Source organism: Castanea sativa, chromosome 1 (genome assembly GCF_040712315.1).
Source record: "Castanea sativa cultivar Marrone di Chiusa Pesio chromosome 1, ASM4071231v1".
Classification (NCBI taxonomy): Eukaryota; Viridiplantae; Streptophyta; class Magnoliopsida; order Fagales; family Fagaceae; genus Castanea; species Castanea sativa.
Window position 1 is genome coordinate 15,597,496 of NC_134013.1, and position 19,108 is coordinate 15,616,603.

A 19,108-nucleotide genomic window follows, 5' to 3' on the forward strand; every position below is an offset into this window, starting at 1 on the left:
CTACCACACTATCACATTGCATGTGACTGATCATCCAATCCCATCATCAATCATAAATAAAGGAAACGACGTCACCTCCAATCCCATCCATGGCATCACATCAAACATGCAGATCCTGTTCACCAATCTCGCTGCCTCATAAATCTATAGGAAATATCCAAATCCTATTTCCAAAGCGGCCAAAAATAGATGGATAGATAGATCTAAAAGAAAGCAATCTTTGTACAATAATAAAATACAACTCCTAAATCTCAAGCTGCAGAAAATGTCCCAATAATAATACATAGATGCGTGCATGGATAGACTACGAATTTTAGCACTCTACATTTACAGCACATACACATAGATTCTATAGATTGCCATCCGTATAAAAACTAATAGAATACTCCATATATAAAGTTAAAAGTAGAGATGATTTTAAGCATCCAAGGGCCAAGATTCTCCATGGATCCTCATTGGAGTGTCTAACATCAGTTGAAAGCCGGCCCTGTTGAAAGCAATTGAAGTGGACATCTCATGAACAGTGGCATCCGTAGTAGGAGAAGAAGCAAGTGCTGAGAGCCCCAGCAAACCACAATCAATCTGAAAAAGCAACGGGTTTTGATTTTGATATGTGTTTGGGAGAGTCCTATCCATCATCCATTGCAAGTTAGCTTCGGCTGGTAGTTGGAAATGGGAAAAGTTTCCCTCTGTCTTGCACTGTTTTTGAATAGTCACGTGTTCCTTAAAAGTGCACTCTTGATGTGAGAGCAGGGACTTGAAGAGCATCGATGGTAGTGGTGATGGCGATGGGTTGTTGGTGGTGTCTGTGTTTTTGTTTGTCGCGACTGTGGTGCTGCTCGTGATTGTGGTGGGAATGGGTGAAAGGGAGGGTTGGACTTGAAATCCATTTATTGGGAATAGGTGGGATTGAGACACAACTGGGTTTATCAGGCTTTTGAGGTCATTTTCTTGTTGATTGATCAAAAAATGATTTTGGAGATCCTGCATTGAGTTTTGAGATTGACATTCTAATAAAGTTGTAGTTGGGGTTTCTAGCAATGGAGGCAAGGAACCACTTGTGGGTGATGAAGCAGCTTCCAGAAGATAGCTTTGTCCTTGAAAAAGTGGATTTTTCTTCTCCCCAGCTTTGTGGAAAATCCTGCAAATCACCCATTCCTCCTGCAATATAACCATTTCATAAACAATACGCTACTAATAAATCCGATAAATATTTTCTCACTCCCTTTTCACAACACTTGTGCACAAAATAACTCCAATTGCATGCACTAATGTCCACATCATAAAATGCAATATGTGAAAAGTGTAGGTATACTGAACCGGTATAATAGATACCCTGACAAATAATACCACAAAAAGACAAAAAAAGACAAATTGAAATAGGCCGGGTACATGTTTAGTAAATCCATTAATGTTGCTTCAACTCTTTAATGTTTTTTTTTTGGCTGAATATGTGTGATGCAGCAGCACCCAGCAAAGTATAAAGGTAAATAAATCACATGTAAGGCATAATATAGCATAAGAAATAGTGGCCATGGACACCCACACAGATCTTTGTTAAATCAATCTTTTCCAGTCACGTCAAAATCTACCCCGAGGGTTAATAATCCAAGTGAAAATGTTATAATATATGTTCTGGTTGGCATGCACACACACAGATACGAGTACCAAAGAAAACAAATAAGTCAACCCAGAAAGTGACAAAAGAGAGAGGGAGTGCAAATATGCAGTGCAAAATAGGTAACTTGATTCTCACGGCGCACGTGTGGGGGGGAAAAATGTAGAAGTGGGGTGTTACATTACCTTACACGTGTGGCGGTAGGAGAAGTCACCGTCAAGGCGGTACTCATGCATGACCCACTTGGTCTTCTCGCCACGTGGGGCTCTGCCTTTGTAGAAAACAAGGGTCTTCTTCATCCCAAGTAGGGCTCCACTTGAAGCACTGTACACTTCTCTGTCTTTTCCTGTTGCTTTCCAGTACCCAGCTCCGGTTGCTCTGTTTGTTCTTAACCCAGTTGGGTACTTCCTGTCTCTTAAGCTGAAGAAGTACCACTCTCTCTCACCCATCTTTGCCACATCTATTAAAAACAGAAACCAACAAATACATGTTAAAAGTGAAGACCTGAACACACAAACATTTAACTTTTCTTCCCTTTTTCTCTTCTCTGTTTCAATGCACATTTATTTGTGATTGAGATATGTCAGCAGGTTAAGGGATTTTGCAGGTGTGGAGTTAGATTTTCTGGCCAAAAATATATGGTGGGAGGCTAGGCTTAAATTATAGCATATGTGAATCACGTACTCTACTTTTTCTTTTTAAAGAATCATCAATCATGTACTCAACTTGAAGAAAAAGATAAGGACAAATCTCACGGAAATATAGTGATGCATGAACTGTTAATTACAGAGAAATATTATTGGAAGTATATATTGGGTTGAAAGTCAAGAAACCCTTGCTAGTTTGGGAGAAATTAGTGGAACTATTATGTCCATTGGGAGGTGTTTAATCACAACCTCGTCTTAAACCATAAGATCCTCTAATCTAGTTTTACTAATTAGAAATAAATATTCAGTTCTATAATTTCCTATGAAGGTTTTTATTTTTATTCTTTTATTTTGTAGTTTTTATTTTTATTTTCATTTTCATTTTTAATAAAAATAATGGGTTGTTAAGTTTTGTATTAGTGGGGTTGTTAAATTTTGTGAGAGTTACATGACCAATAACCAGGATCATGAAGGAAGACCGTAGACCATAATAAAGCTTAGCTCAAATAGTTAATCTTAACAACATGTTTCACCCAAAAGAGAAAAAATTCATTCCAGGAATAATGAATAGTGAAGTACTATATTCTCATAAGAAAGGGGAAAATAAAACTCTCATGGGTAATATATAAGCACATCAAGCGAAAAATATACATGAGAATGCTAAGGAAAAAGTAAAAACAAATATACTTGGCCATATAGTTTTTATTTTTTCCATGATGAAATGGAGCAAGCTAGCATACCTGGAAGCTCCCATGGCTCACATCTATTAAGGTCGACCTCTGCAATCTCCACACCACAAAAGGCTCCATTAAACACTTTGGAAGCCAGATAAAAGGTTATAAGTTCTTCATCAGTTGGGTGAAACCTAAACCCTGGTGGCAAACCCCGCTCGTTTATTTCCTCCCCAGCAAGCTCACGCAGGACGTCTTCCATTGTCAACATGTCCACACAAACGTAAATCAAGTGTGTTTCTTCCCAGGGAGTATTTACTTGTCTGTGTTGTGAGTGCTTTGAGGGTAAGAAATAGAGTGATAATGCATAGGCAAAGTGAAGAGGAAATGTGAATATATAGGGGGAGAAGAGAAGCACTGAAACCAAAGGAGAAGGAAAAAGCTAATAGAAGGAGAGAGGGGATAGATTTTGGGTTCATAAAAGGTTATGTGGGGGACCTAGAGAGGCTCACCTGAAAGGCTACAAAAACAGAGACCAAAGAAATTTCGAAAAGTTATTTTTATAAAAGTTTGATGTGTGTGTGTGTGTGTGTGTGTGTTGGGTGGGGGTGTAGTTAATGCGAGGTTGGTTGCAGAGATTTATGCGTGCGTATGTTAGCATAGATATGTTTAGGGGATATAGACTCAGGCTTTTCTTTTAGACAGTCACAGAGATAACACGAGGGTAGCTCTCTGAGCAATGATATCATCATCACCTAATCCTTTCTTTTCTTTTTGCTCTATTTGTAATCTTTTATATATATATATATATATAAATTTTGTTAATGCGTACATGCAACTAATAATTAATTATTTTTAAAAATATTTTTTTAAATATTAAAAAATTATTGACAATTTTTTTAATTTTAAAAATAGATAACTAAAGGGATACATTAAGTTATTTATTTTGAAAATATTTTATAAGAAATTAAAAAAATTGTAAAACTTATTCAATTCTAGATAAATTTTTTTAAAAAATAATATACTATTGTATGTTTAGAGTACACGTTAATAAAATCTTATATATAATTACAATCAATTTATTTGTTTTTAGTATAATGTGTATTTTGAGATTATTATTATTACTGTGCTGAGCTTAAAAAAAAAAAAAAAAAAAAAAGCTCGAAATTCTAGGGTGGAGGAAAATATGATACCACTTTCTACGTGGTAAAAGGATATTATCGTTGCTGCGTAATTTTGGCAACATTTTCACTTTTTGTCCTTTAGATTCCATTCTCTACGTGGATTAGAGAATTTGTAATAATCGGTGCAAATTTTTTTTGCCTATTTTAAGGTGGGTTACATAATTATATATTTATTAATGTAGGTTATTTTTAGATAAAATGTGTAAAATTTACACATTTTTTATTATATACACATCGATGTGAATGCTTTTAATATTTAAAAAAGATGATTTGTTTATTTACAAAATATCAATAAAAGTACATTCAAAGATGAAATTACTTTAATTATCTTATAACAAATGATCCCTTTTGAACGAGTAAATAATTTCTCTACAAATATAATAAAACAAGATTTTAAAATTTTATAAACAAATTAATAAGCTGAAAAAATAATTATATAATAAATAAATAAAAAACTATTCCAAACTCGGAAAAACTCAGCTAGGGGCCCCCTCGTTCTGCTCATATTTGTTTGGCTTGGTATGCCTAACATTCCACTTTCCGAAATTTTTATTTTAGTCATTCATATTTTTGGAAATGTCTTAGAAATGAACAATAAACTGCTTCCGTGCATAACTAGTGCTTTTATATATATATATACCTGCACTTTCATTAATTAGAGAAACAAAAATAGTACTAAGAGGATTAGTGTGAGGATTTAGTTTAGGGTTAGTGTTACTGATGATCTACTCTTTCAACTGAACTAGAATGGTCCTTTAAGTTAGTCAAGCGTAGTCAGTAGCAAACCTTTGCCAATTTAAGTTTGTGCCAAGTAAATACTCAACAAACATGGCAGTCTTCATACTAAATTTGCGCAATCATGTCAGCAAAACGTTCTATAGTTTGGAATAATTAATTATTAAGCACTACAAGAATGTAGCGACGGGCAACTCCTTCATCCCAAAAAATAGTTAATTACTAATTAAATTTATAGTAGAATCTAATATTTATGCATGCAAGAGGATAACATATCACAGCATCGTATTCTAAAAATACTAAAAAATTATCTTAAATTGTATCTTCATTATCTAGGAAGTTAGACTATGCTCACAAGAGAGGAAACTGCGTGATTGGCTGATTGGCTGGGTAATTAGAATCAGTTCTCGAAAATAATAGACTATTCAAGAACAAGAATAGAAAATTGTATCATGTTGTAAAGGAGAAAAGAAAGGGAAGGCACTCCCTATAGAACTCTATCTTCTCTCTCCTTTCCTTCTAATTTGGGAGGAACGAAAAATAGTGGACCTAAGAAAAAACAATTCTCTCCATTTTGATTTTCTCTTTAAATTTCTCTTCAACCAAACAAAATATTTTTCCTTCCCTCCCTCTTTTTCCTTCCTTTACCTTCCAACTTGTCTCCAACCAAACCTTAAGAAATCCTAGGAAAGCAAGAGTGGGAGGATCCTTAGAAACCATCAGATTGAGGATCCTTATAAATCCTAATTATTAGTATCTATTGATCTCTATTAGAGTGTGGGCGTAAATGTGTAGAAAAAATAGTATATTGATAAAAAAAAAAAAGGTCATGTTAACAAGTTCCTTTATAGTAATTGTAAATAAACCATTTTTAGGAAAAAATTTATACCACTTTTATAAGAAATTGAAAAAACTACCAAAATATTAATTGTTTTTTTCTCATTTTTCACAAAAAATTTCCAAAAATAGTTCACTAACAAATGCCCTTAGGGCATTCATTAACATTTCCCTTAATAAAAATATTTTTTCCCACCAAAATCAAAAGAGCAAATTGAAAGTTACAAGTTCAAATATTGTACAAGCAACATTTTTTTACAAAGAAATACAGTTTTTGCGATAGCCAGTAGAAAAGGATCTCATGATCGTGCACCAATCTTACCTGGGATTGCAAATTCCAAGTTTGTTTATGAATAGCAAATCCAATTATATTAGTGTTTATAATTAATTTGTTTTCTATGTAATACTAATCGATAAGGCCTCATTGGTAAGTTCTACAAGATCTCGTACATTGAAATTCAGGTTATGGACTTGAATCCCATGTCTACAACTAAATTCATCTGATTACAAAATCAGCGGTTCGTATAACAATATGCACAACTCCTTTGTGAGCTTCATAGCAAGAAATGATATATTCTTACGCAAATTATTTGTTATGATGAGAGGTATCTTTATCCATATTTATCTCATCAAAGATGATAGTATAGATATAGAAAAAAAATTTAGATAGAATATATTTGGAGAAAAGATTAAGAAGAGCCCCTCAAATTGAGAATTTTCATTCATTTTATCATTTAATAACTAATAATTAGATCTTGATAACTATATTTTTTTTACTACTTGACAATTTAGTGTGCATTTAGATTTGGATGAAAATTATTATTTATTTTAATATTCAGCTTATTTTTACTACTATTTATGAGCCCACTGCACTTTTTAGTACTATTCATGGGCTTCACTGTACTATTTCAGCTAATTTTTACATTTATCTACAGTACTTTCAACAAACAAATTTCAGTTTCAACAAAATAAATGGATCCCAAATAGACCCTTAAAATAGAGTTTTCTAACCCCCTCATCTGAAAATCTTGGTTCAAACCCTTCGCAAATAAATTATTTCAAATTCATGTTACTAATTGAAATTAGTAATTGAGATTATACAGAATTGGAGCTAGAAAGTCGGGCTGTCTGTGCTTCTGTGTCATCCTTTCCGCAAGGCTAGTGCAAGTGCAAATGCTTTAGCCAAGGAAGGAAGAGGGCAGGAGGAGCAAGTGAAGGAATACTTGCACTGTCCAATGTTTATTAGGCAGGCGTTTGACAATGATCTAAGGAGAATAGACACTGCTCATTGAGTCATTGTATGACTTCTTTACCATGGAGTTTTGAACAATTAATGTGTTTTGCTTACATAAAATTTTCTATTTTAAAAAAAAAACAATGGGGATCTTTAATTTTTATGTTCCGCAAAACACTTTCTGTGTAGGTATTCCTTCAATAATTAGACAATTGAGCATATCATCAAACACGTCGGCGTTGCACTTGTAATATGATCAGGCTTTTTAAATAAGGATTTTGATAATGTATAATAATTAATTATTTTTTAAAATATTTTTTTGCGAATTGAAAAAATATATATAAATATTTAAATTTTTTTTAAAATATTTCAAATGTGCCTACCGGACCCCTTAAATGATTAGAATCGTTCTGATCTTAGTGACTCAGTCAAGCAAAAAATAACAACAGCTAGGATATACTGACTGCTGCCCTATATAAAAAATTATATGAGCCTACATGCCCTACCTCTTCTATTTTAATACTCCTATGTTAAACGTCTCTGATAGACCTTAGACCATTGATTGGTCTCGATATTTGCACCAAACAAATAGTAATATTCCATCCTGATAAATTTAGTCTATATGCAACATGTGTTTTCCTTTCCGAGTTATACAAATACGTAGAAATTACAAATATAAAGAGCATATGGTTGTAACAAATAGTTATCATTTTCAATAAAAAAAATTAATATTGTTATATATTTTACAAATATAATTCTTAGATTGTATATTCTTTATGTCCTAACATGTGTGTCAAATTTTGTATCAATCGAATGTTATATACTATTTGATCTATAAATTTATTTTTTACATATAATTTTAAATTACTAAAACTAAAAATATCAATGGATCATATAGCTATTTATTTTTTGAAAATTTTTCAAACATGAAAGATAGAAGAAGAAAAATCAATTTAATAGTAGATTTGTTAAAATTCAATTAAACATATCCTAAACTATTTATTTTTAGAAAGAGTTTTATTTCTTAATTTTGAAATCAAATGTGAGATCATATTATAAATCTCTATTCAAAAGAGTTATTCTACACAAAGATCAAAGAGTCTAGAATTAATGAACATAAAAATATTTAAAAAATTGACAATTTACATTCTACCTAATAACATTCTTACAAGATTTGTTAAAGAGTTGAAAAAAATATATAAGAATGACTATCAATAATATTTAAATTATATATGTAAGAATTATACTATGCATTTTAATGTGTATCTTTTAAGTATATCCATGCATATGCATGGGTTACAAGCTAGTATATATTAATAGGTAAAACTTAGAGAAAATCCAATTAGATTCTACAATTGAAGTCCAATTTTGCGCCATGTGTCCTAAATTATTTATTTTTAGAGAGTTTTATTTCTTAATTTTGGAATCAAATGTGAGACCAAATTATAAATATCCATTCAAGTGAGTTATTGTGTACAAAAACCAAAGAGTCTATAATTAATGAACATAAAAATATTTAAATAATGGACAATTTACATTTTTTACCTAATAACATTCTTAGAATACATTTTAAAGAGTTAAAAAAAATTTATCAATAATATTCAAATTATATATGTAAAATTATTATACTATGTATTTTAATGTGTATTTTTTAAATATATCTACGCATATGCATAAGATTATAAGCCAATTTATATTAGAGTTGGGAGATTGGTAAATATAAATATCCAGGCATATACGAGTAATTATTCATTACAGGTATGTTGTTGAGTTCATAGTAAGCTTACCCCACTATGGAATTGAAACTTGAAAGTCTCTACCAGAAGCCTCAATAGCCGCACTGAGGGGCTGGTTTGCGAGTGCCTTCAAAAGGCTTTGCTCATTATTTTGGGGCACGTCATGGTAGCCACTTATAGTCACTACATCCAATTCTCCCTGATAAAAAAGAAAAAAGAAAAAATGTTTTGGTAGATAGGAATTTTGATTTTCGTAAAAAGAGTAAATAAGATCAATTTAATTGGATGTTAGCAAATTAGCATATATATATATATATACTTGCCATGTTCCACAAAATATGAACAAAATGAAATTAAAAATCATTTTATCAAAAATAAAATAAAATAATCAAATTCAGTAGACTTCAACTAAATTTACAGCACACAAGCTCCCACATTTATGACTTTGAGATCTCACTCAAAAGTTTCAGATCATAGTTGTTGTTGATCCTGTTGCAGCAACTAGATTCCACCAGCACTTGATTGTAAATCTTGTTCCGGTAGACACTTGTACAGTTAGAAGGTTACAGAACTTCTCAGATCTCACAGGAGTAACTCACAAGTCTTCCAAGAGTCTCCAAAACGTAGTTAAAGTTTTCTTTTTATATCTAGAAGTGTTGGACTGAAACCTTAAACATTTTCGCAAGCTTGCGCTTGATTAAATTTTGCAAAATTTGATTTACTGCAATTTTTGATCGGTCGAATCTAAATTTCAATCGGTTGAGCTTCACTGAACTTGAACTCTTCTTTCTACAGCTTGAATGTTCTTAAATCTTAATTCGTACAATCTTGAACAATGTCTAACACCTAATCTAGACATATTTTTGTTCTTGGTTTGCCATCATACATAAAATTGGAATCTAAATATTTAATCTTAAATCTTTAGAACTTAACAGTATCACTGTATAAACTACAGAGGAAGTTGGTGTAAGACTAAATGAATTTGGTTTCCCATATGATAATGTAGATATGATTAATTAGAGGTCTAATGGGAATGTAACTTCATATCCTTAAGAATTTGGACGTGGTTGGTTAATAGAAAAGTTTTGTTTAGTTAACATACTTTGATGGATAAGTGAAGACTAATTGAAGAAGGAAAACCGGTCCTCCTTCAACACATAAGAGTAGTATTCAGTTTTTCCATCAATAGATTGAATTGAACATTATAGATCAAACATTATAAATTAAGTTTTTTAATTATTTAATTATATATATTTTTACATATTTGTGAAATTCATGATTGTACGGTTATTGACCCACTACCAATAGGTCTAAATGTTATGGGGTGGATGATGGTTCCACAGTGGGCCCAATCTATGTTGCTCGATAGCTTGAGCCAGGGATTGTTAGGACCTCAGGGGTTTGATCCTGTTCAGGTTCTATCCCAATGTACCTCGATAATGGCCTGAGGGATACTGCCACCGAGAAGCGTTCGACGTCTGGAGCAAGTCCCAAAGATAGAGTCCTTATTTTCAAAGTGGGGCCCCATTACATCAAGAATAATTCTAGTGGACCCCACCCGCACGAGAAATGCTAAAAGTAATCATAGCTAGCCCACTAAGGGAAGGCTATAAATAAGAGAAAAGCAAAAGAGAAAATGGTTGGACACTATAGGGAAAAAGAACTAGAGAGTGTGAGGAAGAGAGAAGAAACCTAAGAGCAAGACTGTTTGGGCGACCTAGTCGGTAGTATTACAAGCTTTAATTCTCATCCTAATGAGCTTCCTATTGTAGGATATCCATAAGTCTACTATAATAAATAAATGGTGAGCCCAACAAATCAACAAGCCCACTAGCCAAGGATTAGGTGCGCACAATGATAATTCTAGTTCCCGGGATTGGTGAAGTTGATAATGATCAAACGTAAATAAATTTAACACTTGGGTTGGGGGATAGCAATGAGCTTGTGTGACCGAGCCTGGTGACTACAATGGCGTAAAATTTTGAGGAAAGCCGAATGGCAACTTTAGGTAATGAATGACGTGACATACTTCAAGCTTTTGCCTTTTGGATCTTCGTTTGTGACGTGGTGCAATGCTAACCTTAAACTCGGCTATGACGTAGCTGAATACGTGCATGAGATTATATTTAGGCATAAATACACTTTTAGTCCCTACCATTTAATTTCACCACTTTTAGTCTCTAAATCAATTAACGCGTATTATTTTGGTCAAGTCTGCCAGTCAACAGATGAAAATATTTGAGGTAGCAACGATGGCGTTGGAGCCCCGGATCGGAGTAGTCGAGGTCGCTTTGCATTAGGAGTTTTCCGCCGGAGAAGGAAGGTAGAGAAAATTGGTGCTTTTGTGTTGTTGATGGCAGATTTGGGTTTATTGACAGCGGATTTGGTGTTGTTGATCGGCGGGGTGTTATTGTTAATGGCAAATGCTGGGTTTGTTTGTGTTTGTACATTTTTTTGGATTTATGGATTTGATTTCCTAGAGCTTTCAATGTTGATTGTGTTGGAATTTTTTGTGCTGAGATTGATTTTGAGTGGGTTAGTCAATTGGGTTTGTCTTGATTTGGAGAAGAACATGAAGAATGAAGTTCATGTTCTGGGTTGGAGGTTTGATAATTTTTCTAGGTTGGTTTTCTCATGTGGGTTTGGGTTTGATGATTTTTTCATGTTCTGGAGTTTTGGTGGAGAATAGGGATTTTGTATGAAATTTTGCATTGTTCTGGGTTTGATTGTGCTCTTGTTTTGGGTTTGGTTGTTCTTGGATTCGGGAAGAACATGAAGAACAAGTTCTTGTGTTCTTACCTAAATAATAATAATAATAATAGATTTTCATTGGCCATGTTAGCATTTGATGTACCAGCAGTGCACTCAATTTGTTACCTTGGATATTTTTGTCTGTTGACTGACGAAAATGACCAAAATAACATGCGTTAATTGATTTAGGGACTAAAAGTGGTGAAATTAAAATGATGGGGTTAAAATAGAAAAAAAAAACCAAAATGTAAGGATTAAAAATGTATTTACACTTATTTTTTAAATGTCTTAACGATAATTTTTTTTTTTTTTGGTAATTGATATTGTTGTACATATATAGAAGAAACCCAGGAACTAGGAGCACTTTTTTTATTAATTTTTTTTTATAAAAGTTAAAATATTATGGGAATATCATAAATATCGTACACTATCATTTTGTAGTATATATATAGTATTATATGAGGAGGTGATATATTAGGGCATTTGCATTTATTTTTATTTTTATTATTTTTTTCTATTTTAGGATCAGAAGTCAGAACTGACTTTTTCTATTATAACTAGCCACTTTTCAAAACAGGCACCTTAGCTTTTTTTTTTTTTAACGTTTTTTTTTTTTTTATTTAAATGTTTTATATCATTTTTTCATTCATTTTTTTTTTAAATTTCTTTCACTTTTTATTTAAATATTAACATACACAGCTACAGTAGTATCTTTCTAAAATGGAGAACCAGAAGGGAATATCAACATATTGCTAATACTCTATCATCCCACTCACATAAACGTGCGTCTCACTTTTTTTTGTATGTAATTGTAATTTTGTTGATTTATTTTTAATTTTTTTTATACAAGATATAATTTCTACTCTAACTTAATCTAAGTGTATATGTGTGTGAAACTCCCTTCTGGAGACTTAAACCTTAGCCCTTGCCCCCCACACCCCACAAACACCTATATTTATGAAGTGACCACCGCACCAAGGGTGCACAGTGGTAATTTTGTTGACTTTAAACAAATAAATAAAGGGTCTTGTTAACCGTATGTTTAAGACAATTGTTAATAAACTATATATATATATATATATATATATAAAGTTTAAACACTTTTTATGAAAAATATAAGAGCAACTGCACTAGTTCTTCTAAAAGATTCCGTCTGTTTTACACAAAAAAATTACCTTTCTCTATTTTACACCGTCATTTTTACAAAATATCCACATTAGTTCATCTATTATACATTATATTTTATATAAATAATATTTTTATGAGTTGAAGAGAGAGAGAGAGAGTAAGCGGAAGAGAGAATGTGAGGGGAAAGAAATAATACTAAAATAATGTATAGAAGAGCTACAGTTACCTATATGCACGATTACTGTAAGAGCAACCACATCAGCTCATTCATTTTACACCTTCATTTTTAGACTAAAAACCTACTTTTTCTATTTTACACGTTCAATTTTACAAAACACCCACATCAGTTAATCTATTTTACACATCTTTTAATTAAATAATCAATTTTCTCACATTTTTTTATTATTTCTCTAACTACCGTTATATATATACGCGCCTCTCTCTCTCTCTCTCTCTCTACCCATTTCTCTCTCTCTCTCTCTCTCTCTCTCTCTCTCTCTCTCTCTCTATACCCACACTCTCTCTGAATCAACTCTCCCTCTCCCTGAAAAACTCTCCCTTCGAATCAACTCTCCCTCTTGCCTGAAAAACTCCATAGCTCCGAGCTCCAATCCGCTCCGTTCCACAACCTCCAAGCTCCGATCCAAGCTCCGATCCGCTCCGTTCCACAACCTCCAAGCTCCGATCCACTTCGTTCCACAACCTCCAAGCTCCGATCCAAGCTCCGAGCTCTGATCTGCTCCGTTCCACAAGCTCCGAGCTCCGATCCAAGCACCGATCTTGTTTGTGTATCTCTGTTTTTTTTTTTTTTTGAGCAAGTGTATCTCTGTGTTGTGTTGATTTGTCTGCGTGGATGGGTTTGTGTGTGGGTGTGTTTGTGTGCATCTGAGGAAAAAGAAGAAGATGAGCAGTTAACTGTTTGCTGAGCACAGAGAAGAGAGAGAAAAAAACGAGCGAATGAAAATTAATAAAATAATCTATAAACGAGTTACAGTAACCGTGAAAATATACACGGTTACTGTAGCTCAGAGATGGATTTGCACAATTTTGCATGTTTTTACACCACTGATGTGTGCGTTTTTTAGCTCAAAATGTGTAAAATTGGTAGTTTAGATGATTTTAACTGGACTGATGTTGTTGCTCTAACATTTGTGCATTTATACACAAATTTATACCCATTAATATGAGTTTTTTTGGTTAAAATGTGTAAAATAATCTACTTTTTGTATTTTGTAATACTTTACAAGAGCTAATGTGGTTACTAGGAACCATAAAAAAAATGTAATTATTATTTTTCTTTTATATAAAAAGATCTTAAACCAGCGCTGCAATAAATGTTTCCATAAACAAATATAAAGTTTTCAGCAAAAAAAGAAAAAGGAAAAGAAACCAAATACACGTCAAGCTGATTGCATGTTGCACGGTGGAGAATAAAATGAAATTTTAGGGCTGGGGCAATAGTAGTATTGAAAGAAAGTTTGAGGGTTTTACAGAGCAAGGAGATGGAGGAGTCACATAAGAAAAGTTGTAGTAGTAATAGTAATAAATGAACGGGTCAGAGAAGGACCTGGCAGCACCGACCTGGTCTAGGTCTAGCCTCCCACAACCGCCCTATGAGATATATATATATATACATATGTGTGTGTGGGGAACCCGAGCACACATTAATTATTTATTTTAAAATTTTTTTTATAAAAAGTTGAGAAAGTTGTCAAAATAGTTAATTATTTTTTTATAGAAAATTTTTAAAAATAGTTTACAAATATATGCCTTAAAGGCATACAATATTATACTATTTTTTTTTTAAATTTTATAACGAATTAAAAAAGTTGTAAAATTTTTAATTTTTTATAAAATATTTTGAAAAATTGATGAGTTAATGTGTTTCTGTATAATAAAATACAGGGACATGTCATAGAAACCTAGTCAGTCGTCGTCTTATGAAGCTCTGTGGATTTTTTGAAAAATACGAATATGCGTAAAGCAAGTAAGCAACTCAATCATATAGAGAGTGTGCCATCTGTCTGGGAATCCAAGGCGACCTCAGCCTTGGCTCCTCCTAATTAAGATGCTCACTTTTTTTATCCGTACCTGACCATTTAATACTCCGGAATTTGCATCAGGGCCTTGGCTACAATAATCTATGAATCGATCCATATAATAGTTGGATAAACAATCTCCTCTTTTTTTTGTCGACAAGAATTTACGTTTTTTATTTTAAAATATTTTATATTAAATTATTTATTTTATGAATATGACTTGTATTTAGTGTCCAGCTTAACTGGACACAAAAAACTGCATTTCATTAAAATATTATTTTTATTTTTATTTTTAATTATTTTTTTTCATATACAATAATTATCATCTTTTCTTTTTTCATTCTATAAATACGAAAAAAAAACTGAATATAGAATGAATAATACTAATGTTAGTTTACATATTGTATGCATGTAATTTTACGTAATCCAGATATAAGTAAATTTTGATTTAATTAACTAAAATTAATGTTGTCTTTTTTCTATTATACGGCGTTTGCTTTTAACGAAGTAATTAATGAAGAATTATATGCACACGTGAGAAGGGTGGCTTTCTTGTGGGTGAAAAGTTGAGAGAGACAAGACAAGTCAGAATGCACTCGTGCAGGTTGGGTGGTATCTATTACGAGCCTTGGGAATAGGTTGGGGCACACACCTACTTCTTTTGTCGTTTTTTATTTTATCAATTATCAATTTTTTTTTTTTTTGAGGTTGAGTGGTCACTGTTGTGAAGGGTACTTTAACTTAGGCGATTCCCTCAAAATCCCCATAATTAATTCCTTTAAACGGCCAATCAATTTAGTAATTTAGATTTTGTCAGTAAAGATCAGATGGCCTTGGTCAGAGGGACAGAACAGTGCAACACTAGTTATTTATACAAGCTGGGCTCGTTGGAGCAGGCCCATCTCCATCGACAACAAAGACAAGTGCTATGAAAGACCGCCAAAATAATAATAATAAAATTCTAGAGACACCCCATTGTACCTCCAATTTTGCATCTTGTGCAATTATGAAGTTTTTCATTGATTATTCACCACCGCACAAGTTAGTAAATTGTAAATTTGAGTGTATGAATGGTTGCATCATAGTATTATAAATATTGTTGGAAAAAAAATGTTATAAAAGATAAGTTTGGGATGATAACAAGTCGAATAGAATTAGATCATGAACATCTGTTTTTGAAGTATTTTAAGCAATATTACATCATATAAATAATTTTTTATTAGATTAATTTTTAAAATATCTCATTGTTGGACTATAAGTTTTTTATATTCTTAGTAGTTAATATGCTTGCTAAATTTCGTATCAATCAGATGTTATTTATTATTCAACAAATTTATATACAGACACATTCACATACAAATGCACTTATAACGAGGCATAGCGATCAAAACTTGTCCTCACCTCATTCTTTATTCAGGAAAGGAAAAAGGTATGTGAGACAAGTCATATTGGGTGAAACATTTTACCATCCATAATCCAGGTTAGTTAATTTAGACCTGATGTGCTTTATCATGATTAGGAGTTCACACTAATTACGTAAGGATAAATGATGTAGGATGTATTTATTTTAATAAAGGAGAAGTTATCGTTCATCCTTGGTGGTTCGACCTAATTACAATTTAGTTCACAAAACCAACTGTTATGTTTGATCCCTTTTAAGGTTTAGATTAAAAAAAAATTGTTAATGATCTATATACAGAGATTACACAATTATTTCATTTTAATCCAAATTTTATTGGGTTATATGTAACCATTAAAAAACTTACTAATTGTGATGAGACCAAACTTTGCTTAATTATAGCGGCAATAATATTTGAGTTATATGTGGGCATTTCGTTGAACAGCCCAAAAGCAATTAGCAACATAGGACTGCCTAATAAATTATTAATCCTACTATTTTGTTATTAAAATTTTTTAAGAAGATAAAAAGCATTATAAGTGGCTACACATTGCAAATACTGCTACTTTCACATATTCTACTGATTTTGTATAGTTCTTCACTGTTACTACTACTACTACTTCTTCATCATCTTCTTCTTCTTCTAAGTTCTAACGCCAAATGAAGCTAATGGATAATACGGAATGCAACTAAAGATTTTGGTCCCTAACTCCTAATAATCTGAGTCATCTGACTAATACATATTCATTCTCCTAACAAATATAAGATGATGAGAAAACAACGTTTCATGGTGGAGTTATGAATTATGATACGGAGCAGCATCTTGTGTATTATTTGTCCGAAAATTCTAAAAAGACGTGCAACAGTTATATCATTGCCTTTCCTCGTCAAGAAACCGATTCATTATCTTCAATATATGATTTGCAGGAGATCATACAAAATCTGAATTCACTGTAAACTGAAAAGTAAAGGCCATTCAAAAAGTTGTACAGTTGCCAATTCCTTTGCCAACGTTTATTTATTTATGAAACTTTGCGAATGTTTATAGTTATAATCAATATACAAGACTAACTTTTGCAATGATTTTCTGTAGTCATGAAAATTATTTTCACATAAATTTATCATTTTTTTTTTATAACAATTTACAATCGACTCTATACTTTAATTAATAAAGTTGTATCCCCACATTCTCTTATATGATTTTTGAGTGCTGGTAAGGTTGTAGCGGTAGAAAATGATGGTTTGTAATTTTTTTAGTGGAAGATTGTAATTTGTTATTACTGTTTTTTTGATAACCTTGTAATTTGTTATTATTGGGAACTGTACGAGCTTGCCTTTAATACTTTTCAGTTCTCTATTCTGTCTTTTTGACATGCTATCAGCTCCAGTGAGGTAAATATACAGTCTTTCAAATTCAGAGCGTCTTTAGTGACTGCACACAAAGACACAGTATTAAAGTGCAATCACCAAAGTATTGAGGTAAAAAGGTAGTACAGTGGTTGAGTCCAAATGTACATCTTTCTCTCTGTCTCTGTATTATGTTTTCTGAAAAGTTGAGTGTTTAAACTTTAAAGTTTCTGCTTATTATGATGAACTCAAGTCGGTCAGTATGATATAAATCCATAAGCAACATTAATGAATTTCGTAACCATTGTTGCTCATCCGCATGCAAGTAGTAATTTAATTTCCTAAATATCAAGTAAAAAAGAACAAGTTATGATAACAATTTTCCTTTCCTTAAAGCCTTAGTATCATCAGTAGTTTTTGGTATAGCTTATTTGTATATTGTTTAACAAATGTAGTTATTGGTGACTTTTACGCTAAAAGTATTGCAAAAAGTTAAAAATTAGTTTAAAAAAAGAAGAAGAAAAGCTATATATTTAAAAACGACTGAAACACAAATAAAAAAGCAAAAAACTTTTGCCAAACGCACATATATTTGTATATATGCTGAATTATCAATTATGTTCAATACCTAGGGATTGAAATGATTGTGTGCGCTACCGCATGGATGATCAGCCTAGTAGCTAGGGAAATAGAATTGAAAGGTGAATTTTGTAATTTAAGTTATGTTGGCTAATTCTTGTGTCAAAACTTCATAAAATCCTTTCCTTTTTTGCTATAGATTGAGTTTCTTATAGAGTTTCTCATTCAAACCATTGATACATACCCGTTACTAGCTACTGAGTTCATTGGGGTATCCCTTCAAAGAATTCTTTGGAGTACCAGTAGAGTTTTGTCGATTGCATACAAGAATTTCAGAGTTCTGGAGCTAATGTGATGGGAGGTCCACAGTTTGTTTGTTGAGGTTGTGGGAAGAGTTTATTTACAAAGGTTTTGTAAGTTTATATTATTTGTATCTGTTACTTCAATAGTTAAATTTCTCGTGGGTAGGATATGCAAGAGTGGTTTTTTCTTTTAGGGGATTTTCAAAAGTTTTTTACTTTGTCAACAATTATATGTGCTCTTTATCTTCTTTTTATTGTTTTTATTGCTTTTGGATTGTGGTGGTAACAAACTTGAAAAATTATTAGGTACTCTCAGAGTACGTACTCTCTCTTCTCACATAAATGGTGGGTTTTATCATGAATTTAATTAGTAGGACTCACTATTCATGTGAGAGGAAGGAATACACATTTATGGTATTCCGGGAGCATACAATAATTTTTCGACAAACTTATAGTTGATTTTATTGTAATTGTATCGTCTGTTTGATTACTATTTATTAAATTGTTAGTACGGGGTCTATATCAAAAATTTAAAATTTCATAATGAACTTTTTCATCCCTATGCTAAGGGTCTTGTAGATGAATTGATATCTTTTAATTATAAATAAAGTGTTTGAGAATTTGGAGGGAAATGATTCGAGTTTCAGGGTTAGCAGTATACTGTAATTATCTTTAAAAAAAAAAAAGAACTTTTTTATCCTCATATATACACACACATACAGTGACACATAATCTAAAATCTTCGTTAATTGAAAAATGATATCTGATTTTACAATTGAAAAAGGATATATAATTTAAAATTACGTAGCAACATATTCATTTTTAGTTAATGAAATACTATATTTAAATGGATTTTCTCCATTGGGGAGCCCTTTGCGTGAATGTAATTTTTGTGACTGAC

General features: G+C 32.1%; 1 protein-coding gene across 1 annotated transcript; it reads right to left on the reverse strand.

Annotated features, from left to right (window-relative positions):
• Positions 1-204: 204 nt before the first annotated feature.
• LOC142609057 (protein CUP-SHAPED COTYLEDON 3) lies at positions 205-3,371 on the reverse strand. Its single transcript, XM_075780699.1, has 3 exons — positions 3,006-3,371; positions 1,804-2,078; positions 205-1,161 (listed from the first exon to the last, which is right to left on the reverse strand). Exons 1-3 carry the CDS (start codon positions 3,205-3,207, stop codon positions 418-420), a joined length of 1,221 nt encoding a protein of 406 aa, XP_075636814.1. The 5' UTR covers positions 3,208-3,371; the 3' UTR covers positions 205-417.
• Positions 3,372-19,108: the final 15,737 nt, after the last annotated feature.